The sequence below is a fragment of the Tachysurus vachellii genome, chromosome 8 (assembly GCF_030014155.1).
Source record: "Tachysurus vachellii isolate PV-2020 chromosome 8, HZAU_Pvac_v1, whole genome shotgun sequence".
In the NCBI taxonomy this organism is placed as follows: Eukaryota; Metazoa; Chordata; class Actinopteri; order Siluriformes; family Bagridae; genus Tachysurus; species Tachysurus vachellii.
The window spans coordinates 17,137,392-17,149,843 of NC_083467.1; the positions used below are offsets into that span (position 1 = coordinate 17,137,392).

General features: G+C 38.1%; 1 protein-coding gene across 3 annotated transcripts in view; it reads right to left on the reverse strand.

Moving 5' to 3' along the window:
* stk39 (serine threonine kinase 39) overlaps positions 1–12,452 on the reverse strand; it is a 33,256-nt gene that overhangs the window by 17,756 nt on the left and 3,048 nt on the right. For 2 of the 3 annotated variants that reach the window (XM_060876642.1, XM_060876643.1), the window contains exons 3-14: positions 12,278–12,386; positions 11,182–11,323; positions 10,361–10,416; positions 8,757–8,866; positions 8,173–8,274; positions 7,557–7,690; positions 7,066–7,114; positions 6,893–6,958; positions 2,971–3,042; positions 1,709–1,831; positions 1,115–1,144; positions 626–682 (exon numbers count right to left, since the gene is read on the reverse strand). In XM_060876642.1, the coding sequence (XP_060732625.1) occupies positions 626–682; positions 1,115–1,144; positions 1,709–1,831; positions 2,971–3,042; positions 6,893–6,958; positions 7,066–7,114; positions 7,557–7,690; positions 8,173–8,274; positions 8,757–8,866; positions 10,361–10,416; positions 11,182–11,323; positions 12,278–12,386 (1,050 nt within the window). The remainder of the gene's footprint in view (positions 1–625; positions 683–1,114; positions 1,145–1,708; positions 1,832–2,970; positions 3,043–6,892; positions 6,959–7,065; positions 7,115–7,556; positions 7,691–8,172; positions 8,275–8,756; positions 8,867–10,360; positions 10,417–11,181; positions 11,324–12,277; positions 12,387–12,452) is intronic. The other variant, XM_060876644.1, reaches the window with a different exon arrangement.

Consider the following 12,452-nt stretch of genomic DNA (forward strand, 5'->3'; position numbering starts at 1 on the left):
CATTCAAAAAATAAATAAATAAATAAATAAACGATTTAACAACTAAAGCTTGCAGTCCAAAATGTTTCATTGTGAGGTTACTGTTGCTTAGCAGCCGAAAGGGACGAAGATGGCTGCAGATTTGCTTTTTACTTAATTACAGCGTCACAGGCTGCTAAATTAACACCTACTATGTACATCCGAGACTAGTGTAACTAGACTGGTCTCCAATCTTCTCTACAGCTGTTAATTTAACACCACTTACTGGAGTGTACAGTAGCAAAATAACGACTTGTTAATCTGTTCTGCTATCACAGGTTCTTGTGGCGTTTTTTTCCCTGTTCTTCTCAATTCTATTGTTGAATGATGCTAACTAAGGTAATAAAGCAAAGCAAAGCAAAGCAAAAAAAAAAATAAATAAAAAAAACGCAAAATAGACAGAAAGTAAAAATGGCAGGGAATAAGAGGGAGAGAAAGTAAAGAGAAAACCGCTCAGTAGCTATTCTAAATGTAATTCAGCAAGTGCCAGATGTGGAGATGTTAAAAGGCTTCCTCTAGGCCTGTCTAGGCTGCACAGCCTCTCAGCAAGGGACACGGGGTTCGTGAATCAAGATAAATCACTTCCACTTCCACACACAGCCCTCACCTGGGGATGCTGAATGGACAGACCTTCTATAGGGACATTGTTGGCATTCACTTCCCCCTGCAATAAAAAAAAAAAGAATTACGCACATGGTGAGAAGAAGAATAGCGAAGCCTTCTCTCATTCAGCTTTTGGGAAATGGTTTCTTAGCATTCACAAGCACGCACATACTCATAACTCTGTATATGTAATAGTTTGTTTTGTTTTTCTATAGTAGTAAAATATTCTACATTCGTATATCAGTTCCTTTATTACACAATCAATGCAGGACCCTGACACATGTAATTACTTTATAAAACCTCCTTCGGTGAATAATTAAAATGGGTTATGACCAAACATGGTTAGAGGCACCGTATCTGTCTATCAGCCATGCTTGTGTTTGTTTATACGTTCATAATTACTGAAATACGTTTCTTCCTTTTCAGGTGCCAAAACACGAATAAGTTTAACTATAAACAAGCTGGAGTATGAGGAGGAAAAAGGAACACTTACATGTTGGTTTTCATCTTTGACCCTCCGTGACTGAAACGCAATTAAGAGACAGGATTATATTATGTACGTTTTCTCCCACAAAGGATGATAGACAGATGTAGCTGTTTGTGTAGGAGTGTAATCAGCACTGGCTCATTTGCATTTTATGATAAACAATACACAGAAGCAATGCATCTCCAGCCTCATTAGCGCACGCTGATTTGCGGCTGATTTTCAGTGGAGGGGGTTTGATTTTTATTCCTGACTCGAGCTCAGAGCGAGTTATACATTTCACATGCACCAATCAAAGAGAATAACAAAGCGGAGAGGTGTGTCTCGTCCCTGGTCACGCTGCTTTAAAGTCTGAAGAACCAGTCTCTCGTTAAGGATACAGAAACGTACACAGAGTTAAATATTTACATCTATGCCTGTGTGGAACATTCATAAATGTAAGGGGTTGTAGACTCTGTTAAAGCTACATGCTGTGCTATGGTAATGTCTAGCAAAGGCAAATACATTTAATGGAGGTACAATGAGTGAAATTAACACAACACTTATATTTTTATATCACTTTCCTCATGTCGAATGAAATATACAGAGTCGGCTCACACATACCCTGCCTTGATTGACAGCCGCCTTCCCTTCTTCACTCCTCTCATCCATCTCATCATCACTCCATTCCCAGTCTCCATCCTCCATCTTGTGCAAGCGACCGCTCGATCCTGGCACTCGCCTCACCTAAGCAGAACAGAGCCATTCTCATGCCAGGGTAAAATTTCACTAGCTTTGATTTTACCCTGGACAAGAGCAGCACACGCTCAGGGAGATTCATTCCATTTGGGACACTGAGAATCTGGGCTGATGGCTCATAATTGTTAATCAATAAATGGCGTATCAATTTATTTCCTGAGGTGAGAAAACTGTCACAGTGAATTATAATGTTTCACAAAGGTTAGAAGTGTATTGAATGTTGGTCATGCGTAAAATTTATTGTTCAGCAACAGTGAAATATGAAGTCTCTGGTTACATTAAACATCTTTTTTTTATTATTTTATTTTTTACAAAAACGCTAATGAATGTGTAGGACAATTGATTATAAAAAAGAATGGAAACAATTCTCCACATCCAATTATACATCAATATCACACTGGAAATTTCAATAAACAGCTAACAAATATCTAACTTATTCAATCTGTCTATTAGGCTTTTCATATTTGTATATATATATATATATATATATATATATATATATATATATATATATATATATATATATATATATATATATCAAATACATGAATATTGGTCCCAATTCATGCAATATAAAAATCCCCTGCTAAAAAAAAACTACAATCAAGTGAAAACTGGCTTTGTTCTGATTAAAAGCTGAACAAATCCAAATACTTTCCATGATTAACTTTGACAACCCAAATGTAGGCCCTTAAACTCCAAGCTTATTATTTAGATATTAGACATTATTTTCTATATTATTAAAGCATATTATTCAGAAATTAAACTGAAACTAATAGAATAATGTATGTAGTTACGTACAATAACGATGATGAAAGTATAAAATACCCCCAAATACCCCCTGCTACATGCCACACCCCAAACTGACCCCAGTGGGTTGTGTGAATACAGAGAAGCTTAAAGAAAGAAAAAAAACTGCTACAAATCTTCTACATTTACACAACACCTGAGTGAAGTGGATCAGAGTGAACAAAAGTGACAAAAACAACACACACACACCTCCCCACACACGTACACACTGATTGAAAAGACGGCTACATCTACGAGGCTTAAAAATATACAAAGGTGGTGCAATCTACAAAACTGAAAGGCAGCTACAGCTAACAGTCAAATGATGAAGCATGTACCCTTCTCCCAGCATCACGCGCTCTCTCTGAACACACCGTCAGGCCAGCATCCATTTGCCTCTCCACTGGCACCTTCAGCAAAATAATACAATATATACATATATGTATATATAATGTATATATATTAAAAATGTGTTCATCTCACAAACATCATCTACAAGAGTGTGTGAATATGATGAAAAGGTCAGCAATCCTGGACCTTACACCTACACATACAAAACAAACATTTCATGTGCCAAAACACCCACTACACTACGACTGTCAGCATACAGATTTACTCACCTTTATTACTCACTCTGAAATGCCAAAAGCACAACATGTTCTGCGTAAAACACAAACACAATCCACAAAGCAAGCACCGGTAATAGAAATGAAGCAATGGCTTTTACTCTTCATACCTTGTGCCTGCAATATTTCCATCTCCTCAGCAGAACATCTACATTTCTAGTCAATTCATGGCATAAGATAATTTTACGAGATGTGTTAATTAGGCGCTGGCCACGCCTGTCCAGCCAAATCAAGCTCGAAGTGTAGCTCCTGATGTACTGCTTGACTTAAAACAAAGCACTCATCTGCCCCCTGTTGGCCAAACAGCAACACTACCGCAGAACAGCCCAGGAGCGTGATGGTGTGTCGTGTACACCTCCCTGTTCAGTGTGATAAACACTTGATGGTCAGTTTATTCATTCATATATCAACAGCTAGGTGAGCTAAAAGATCTGTGATCCACTAGAAAAACTCAGTCGAAGCTCAGCATCCACAGCGAAAAATTGACAACTTTACAGTCCAATAGAGATTTTATAGTTCAGTGTCCTCACTCTGCTTTTTCAAGGTTGTCAGACCAGTATATTTTCCCACTTTGTTTTTCAGACTCTAGTATAGGCTGGAAAAGGGGATGGGATGGTATTCATCCGGTAACACCAGTCACTGCAGTACAGTGGCTTTAGTAAAGTCTCACTTGAGCAAAGCCAGTAAAAGTGGGTTGTAAACTGAGAGAGAGAGGAAATTGGATCCGGTTTCAGAGGTGTTCGGGTCACAGAATCCTCAAGTGACAATGTTTTTCTCCATGTCGCTCTCCACTTCCACAATAACTGTACACATTTCTATCAAAGAAGGTGAGAAACGGACACAAAGCTGAAAGACGGAAATGTTAGAAAAGCTCACTATTTCATAATAGCCTCGTTGAACAATGAAACTAATTAAAACACCAGAATGAGCTCTCATTTTATGGTCCATTGCAGCAATGCCTGCCTGTAACAGCATCATCTGCTTAGAAGTCCAATTATTCAGTTCTGCTGCCATAATCATCTTCTCCTTGGTAACATCAAAATTGCATTTCCCAAAGGTTCTCATCCCTGCATACTAAGATCAGCATGACAGCGACTGCTGTCAGAAGCACTCACAGACTCTGTCCCACCCCATCGGATATGACTCTATAAAGCTTTCTCTATGCTAACGCTAATTCACTGACTGTAATCGATTACCCGTTGCAGGAACAGCTCCGCTGAGCCCTCCGGAGGTATGACGAAAGTCATTGTGAACCCTTAGAGTGACAGCGACATTAAATTGGTGTGGTAATGATGAAGCTTTTAGTCTTACGGCACATTATTCATGCTGAGATTTTAAGTACATTCTACCAAGATAATTCCAGTTTCTATTAAAACAGAACCTCGAGCTATAAATGTTATAAATGGACTTCATGTGAATACACGGTCACATAGGTATGTGGCACAGCTTCACCTTCTTTAGCCACACACCTTTCAACAGAGTTACTTCTTGTTCGTTCATTCCATCTGAATTATGCTTTGTTCTTCCTTTTTTAGGCTGAAGGCAGATGGAGAGAATTGTGATCTCAGTCTGATCTCACACTCAGTTAGACTCTGAGTAAAAAGCGGCCTAGCATGCAAATGGTTGTGTTTAAGTGGCGCGCTCGGTTGCCTAAGCAGCCACATTAAACCCCATTTGTCTTTGTCTCTTGTCGGGACCTAGATACATTACAGTTCACTGAATGTACGAGTTGACAGTGCATCCGTTCTGCATGGGCCGATGTTTTCTGCTTGCTCCTGCTTCCTACCTGACTGCATTTGTGCACTGAATAAAAGATACAAAGGCTACACAATCTATAGAAACAAACCACACAAGGTTTGGCAGTGCTGCAGCTGTCTGGGACAGTTACCGCTTAAAATAGACCAGGCAAAAGGTCAAATGACCAAAAAGGGAAGAAAGTCGCAGCTTCTTCAGCAAGGTAGGTTGCCTTTAAATCCGAGACGAACTCATTCACTTATTCCTGCTACGTGGGACTTGATGCAATCACTTGTAACCATGACTCATCACTAAAGCCCAGGATTTATAATATCAGTCACATTATTATTTATATTTATATATTAGAATTCCAATTAATTCATGAGAAATGCTAATTCCATAGTTGTTTTGTTTTTCTTATTTCTTTATTTAATATTACCAACATGTTTTGCAGGTACAGCTGGCTACGGGTCAGTCTCTCAGCACCGACTGCACAACATCAGCTTATAAGACAACACAGATGCTGTTTTCTGCCATCAGGAAAGACCAGAAGCCTTTAATCAGATCAATAGGGAAATAAACTCATTTTAGATTGCAGGCAAAGACTAGATGATTTGTTTTGTGCAGTGTTATACATTATTTGTATTATTGTTGTATTACTGTTATTCTGCAAGTTATATGGTGATAAAAATACTGTGACAGTTTTTTAAAAAAGGGTAATGAAACAGATTCCATGATGTAATGTTGTCCCCCAGTGCTTAGCCTGGTTCCCAGTACAATGAGCGTTTTGCTTTCGTACCTCGTATTGAGTTTGCTCCATATGATTGCCTTCATTGTGCACTCGCTTACATTGCCATGTGCATTCGTTTTGTTCCTGTCCCTCCATTTGTTACCTAATGTGTGCACCTGTTCTGTGTTTAGCCCTTTAATTAATTTGCCTACAGTATATTTACCCTCCTGTTCCTTGTTGACTGTGTTGTTTTCTGCATTATAATTCCATGTTCTGAGCTTAGTGTCTTGACCTTCATTGTGCTGTTCTATCGTTTATGATTATGGATATTCCTCCGATGGCACTGCCTGCCTGCGCTATTGACCTATAGCTATGATTACTAGACACGTCCTTACAAAACAATTGAGCGAGTTTACATGCTTGTGTCCCACCGATCTCTATAGCACGTTACACACAAATTTCTTAACTCGTTTAAATTAATCCCAAAAATAAAATGTACTGACGTCGGTATTATGTTGGGTCTCTTTCTCAAAAAGCCCGTAGGAATGAAGTTACCTTATGTCATATATTACAGTCAGAGTCTCGCACAGACCTACAAGAAGGTTAACTCTAAATATTTATATCTTGGACAAGGCTGCTCAGTAAGTTTCCACAGTGCTGTGACATTATGACTCATCACACTCCTGTATACATGATCTGTAGAGGGCACTGCGATTATTGTTGCTTTTATATATTTCTAAGTACTAAACAAGAGCCTTAAATAAAAGGTTGTGATTAATGTGCTTTAAATAAAGAAAATAAAAAATGTCCACCGAGACAATATTCACCAATTATAAAGCTCAGCCTAAGGAATAAACAAATATATTGTGGATTAAATTGGGTGGTATACTGTATATATTTTTTGTCTACTAGCCATAAACAGCTGCAATCACATGACAGGCGTGTACCTGAACACCACAGAAAGACCAGAATGGAATAGCTGAAAGACGTCTTTCTTCTTTCTCTGTAACCAGAGTGTTTAGACCTTGGAAAATTGCAGCGGTGTGTAGCGTCAAAATTCTAAAAAAGACGCACCACACTGACCAAACCTCACTCACCAGAGCAAGCTGGTACAGACTACACTCTGAGAGCCATAGTGGCTCAGAGCAATGTGTGATGAGAATGAAATACCTTTTTAGCTCTTTGGCTTATATTTGGTCCTTTACAAAGCAGCTTTTCAATCAAGTATTCCCGGTTCTAGAATGGTAAAGCAGAAAAGATTTTAAACTTGGAAGCACATCAAGCTATTTGAACTGCAAGTCACATAAACAAACAAACAAACAAATAAATAAATAAAAGAGTACCTTGGATTTTTGGAAAAATTTACATTTCAAAAGTTCTGAAGCAGTTGGCCTGTGGAGATGGGAAAAAATGTCTGCGTATGTAAACAAGTCATGTCGGCATTCTTAAAATAGTATTATATCATATTATACTTATATTTCATGCATTAACCAGCACGGGCAATTAAAAAAGAACAGCGGATATTTAGCATAATAACATAAGCACAGGACGTATTTTAGAGTACGGCTTCGGTATAACGTCTGGCATGGGCTCATTTATATCAATTTGACCATAATTGAGTTTTTCTACTGGGAGCTTTATAACACTGAATCCCGTTATTGATTGTGACTGAACATACGGCACAAAGTAAAAGCACGGAGAGAGATTTTCTTTTTAGCTCACAAAAAAAAAAAAAAAAAAAAAAAAAAAAAATTTTAATTCTTCTATAAACATTCAAATAAATTTAATAGTTACTTTGTTCTGGTTTTCCAATAGGGAAAATCAAATAATGTACCTCTTAGTTGGGTCCTTTTGAAGGCACAGAGTTATTAGTTTCCTAAAAGATTTCCCATATTTCTTTAGCATCTCTTTATCCTCCACTTCTGTCTCTAAAGTAGGGGGATCGTTCTGCAGTGTCAGCATTAAGACCTACGTACACAGCAGGGTGAGGAAACCAGGGTCACAATAAACAGTCAAAATCAGACGATAAAATATTCGTCTATAATCTATAATAATAATCATTTACACTGAAACACTTTGTATTCCTAAGAAGACAGGGACAAAAGGCATCACAGCACTGCACCGTCACGGTAAGTATTATCTGGTTAAGGATTCAGGAGTATTCACGGCATAGCATAACCTTCACAGTATAACTAGGTCAGTCTTGTTTGTTACAGTGTAGAATCAGACCTCTATATTGTCCCAGCAGTGAATCAAAGAGAATTACTGCTGTTTATTAATTTCCTAAAACATTTGCCACACTTCCTAAATATAATCACCGTCTAGTCAAGCTTAGAAAACATTTACATAGAAATTAATTCAATACTTCTCAGTTTGTTTTCAATTTGCCAGTTGTCTGACTTCGATTCTCTTCTTTTCTCAGAAGCAAAAACAGGAAATTAAACCCTTACCTTCATAGGAGGGTATCGGTGATAAGGTGCAGATCCTGTGGCCAACTCTATGGCAGTGATCCCAAAACTCCAAATGTCCGCTTTGAAATCATAACCTCGTACCTAAAGGCAACAGAGAAATGAACTGAAAACTGAAAAGCCTTTATTATCATCACCACATATACATTACACCACAGTGGAATCCTTTTCTTCACATATCCCTACTGAAGAGTTTGTGGTCAGAGCACAGGGGCAGCTATGATACAGCTCCCCTGGAGCAGGGAGGGTTAAAAGGGCCGTGCTCTATTGCCCAACAGTGGCAGCTTGACAGTGCTGGGGCTTGAACCCTGACCTTCCGATCAACAACCCAAGAACCAAATGCAAAACAGAAAACAAGCCCCATAAAATAGCCTCTTACAGCAGATACAGTGTGGAAATTTTAAACTTATGCAACATTTTGTTTACTGCAAAAGCCTGAAATCCACACAACTGGTCTAGTGAGTTTTTATGGCGGAACTGAGACGTCCCTGTGTGTGGTCCCTTCAGGCAGTCAGTTACTAAGTGCAACAGTAATGCTGATTTCATAATTTCATAAACAATCCTACCTGTTCCATCACCTCTGGCGCCATCCAACACGGAGTTCCAACAAAGGTTTTCCTAACTTTATGTCTGGTTACGTCTCCTCCGGTCGCCAGAAACGCGCTCACACCGAAGTCTGCAGTGAGAATTGTTTACGTGATTAACTGGAAAAGCTGAATCAGTGTAAAATTAGCATAAAATAAGCATACAGTATAGAATTAAACTCAACTAAATTTGCAACATCTTTATAAAGATTCCTCAATTCTATTTGGACATTATGTTTCGATGCATCTAACAGTCATTATTATACTGTAACATATACATCTGAATGCCTGTACTGAACATTCTACATGTGACACGTGCACACAAATTCAGAAAAGCTCTGCTTATTTGAGCTATACATGTTTGCAATCCTTAATACTGATCCGGTGCTGACACGATTCACTAGAACTATAAACCATTTCAAATATTGTCATTTTCTCTCACAGCTAATGAGGAAATAATCCTAAATAACAAACAGTCCTGTATTGTAAATAATCCTAAGTAAGTTATTTGACTTTGCCTGAAAAGCAGACAACTGAAGGCCATCACAACAACGGGTTTGTACAAATGTACTGGAAAAAAAATATATGGGTCAGTGGACTGAAGTGGAAAATATCTCAAATCCGTTTCTAATAAAAATCGAGAGGAAAAGATCTGTCTGATACTGACACTTGCTACATGATTGGTGCTTCCCTAATTTGAAGTACATTAGCTTGCAGCTTGCAGCCTTCATTAATCAATAGTAAACAAGGTCAGCATGGTTACATCAAATCTAAAAATCTAATCAATATGCCTGCACTAGATTTGCCATTTCCCCCACGAGTATGTCCGTTTCAAGCCTCTTTTTCAGTACATATCCTCTGTTATAGCCCTGCCACATATTCTACCTTTTCTACTTATATTTTCTACCTAGCCCCGAGAGAGGATTAAGAACAGACTGGATTTTAGAATTAAATGTAAGTCAAAAGTGTTAATTATGTTAATCATTACCAATTGAAACAGTTTTCATTCATCTTAGAAATGGTTTATTAACTCATTTATAACACATGAATGCATATAACTGGCATAATCTTCGAAGGGTTTAAGCTAAAGCAACAGAAACCTCATTCATAAAACCCATAAATAGCACGTTGGCCATGTGCAGACCGACTTCCCAAACTAATTACTGCTGCATTTTCAAAGCTAAGGAAGTTTAATTAACGTAAAGCTATAAAACAAAACCTTTATAGTTCCAGGAATCCTTTAATCCTAGTTTTAATTGGTGCTGTTCATAAAATAACACTTTAAGTAGGATTAGGTTTGCTACTTGACCACAAAGCATGCCACAAGACTTTGGAAATATTTAAGCATATTCTAAATGTGCTTCTACATACTACAAGGTACGATTATTTTCAGCATGTTTTAAATGATGCAAATACGTTTCCAACACAATGGCTATTGTCATTTTACAAAGAGACAGAAGGATTTTGAACGGGTTTCACGCTGCCTTTTGATGCACTTTGTCCGAACTTTCCAAAATATTATATTTCCTAGAATTAAAAAAAAAAAAACCCTGTGCTCCAAAAAGATGTCGTCTTGGCAAACAAACCTGCTATCTGCACTGAGCCGTCCTCTCCCAACAGGATGTTCCCAGCTTTCACATCCCTGAGGTCAAACATTAAGAACACATGTTTGTTTATTCCTCTGTGACTTCATGACACAAGAGATGTCGGTTAATTATTTTCCCAAAATAATATACACTTAATTGCCAGTTTATTAGCTACACATGCCTTGTATCTACTCTCACGGTTTTCTATCGGGTCCAACCACCATACAGGTCACTCTGTAGATATAGTCTATCATTGCTCCTTTTTCCATGCACAAATTTGTCCCCCTCTACCCTGTGCATCACAAATGCACCACCACAAGAATCAAAATTCATTCAGCTAAAAAATAAAGCCTTGAATCTCTGAATCTTGAGTCTTGAATTAGATATTATTTGGGTGAATTTGGGTTTGGATTATTCGCAGGCAGCAGTGTTTGTTTATATCACACTGTTCACTTACTGGCCAATTTTAGACACAACTATTGTGTTGGTTCACCTTCTGGGAACGTCGTCAGATACCAAAGCTCTTTTTTTCATGCACAGTTTGTGTTAATCATCTTGTGTCATGACTGAGGATGATCAACCACCCAAATAATATCAGATCAGCTCTATTGTAGTTCTCTTCCACTGAAGGGGATGATAAATTGTGCACTAATTGCACTAGGCTTCAGTTACTAATCATATAGTGCATGGGGTGTTATGGTGCAGTTACAAAGAGATGTGCCAAATAAACTGGGATCTAAATGTCATTTCTGTGTCCATTAAGCATTAATAATTAACTGTAAAAACGAGTAAAAACTTATTGATTCACAGGATTTTCCTACCTGTGAATTTGTCCATTTTTGTGCAGGTAATCAAGACCCTCTAAAACCTCTTTTAAAATAGTTGCTATTGTGGCTTCATCCAATACGCCATTTTTGTGCTCTCCTTTGCTACATGTGTGCTTTATAATGTCCAATACTGATCCTGAAATCACACACACACACACACACACACACACACACACACACACACACACACACACACAAAATCAGGGTAAGCTTGTGTGATACTGATTTCCCCTACTCACAAAATTTCTTCGTCAAAAAAGATACATCTTAGATCTTAGTACAAATTTATCGTAATATCAACAGGACAAATATATTTTCTCTGTTGATGCGTCTCTGTTAAAAGTATCAAAACACGTCAGTCTGTATGAGTGCTGTCTAGAGCAGGAGAAAAATCATTTTGGCTGAAAATCATATTTTAATTTTATTTCAAATTAATCTCCATGTCCCTTGAAAATAAGCGTGTCAGAGTATCTTTCAGGCAGCTAAATGGAGACTAGAGATTATGTTAATGTGGGACGGGGAAAAAGGGGCGGGGCAACTCGTTCCAAATTCATGTGTCAATCACCATCTCTTGAGTGATAAACAATGAACACACTCAACAATGTTAAGTTCTCGTTTGGTTGACATAGTAAAATTCACTGGATATCATGGCAATGTAACATCGTGTGAAGATGAATAATTGTTATATGAAGCAAGCCAACAGCAGGGCAGGTGCAAATCCTTTGTTCGGACCACACAGTGATAAGAATAGCCCTGTAAATCACCAGGTTCACCTGAACAGTGTACCTCTATAGCCACGAAGCTCCAGTGTATGCCAATTATTTCTACGAGTGCAGAGGTGGATACTGTTACTAGCAGCATGGATTATATGCGCACCCGGTTGCACTGTCGATTGCTATCAAGGGTGTCAGTGCTCTCGTGTACTACACAAGAGGTAATGAAAAAAAAAAAAATCCTCATATCCTGTCGTGCCCGAGATCGTTGGCTCCTTCTCCACAATCTCCTGAGAAGACGTGTACTTGTATTTGGCCTTGTGAAAATTAAGACAGATGAAGCATTGTAAAAAGCACAAAATTGAAAGTGCTCTTACCTCCACTCAGTAGTTTCATAACCAGCCAAAGCTCATCCTTCACCACAAATGAGGTATAATATGTCACTACATTCGGATGGTTGCACTGACTCATGGCTTGGATTTCTTTCTAAATTGAGACAAAGGACCATGATATTAGTAGTTCAAAAACTTCTGGGTTAAAGCAAACTTCTGT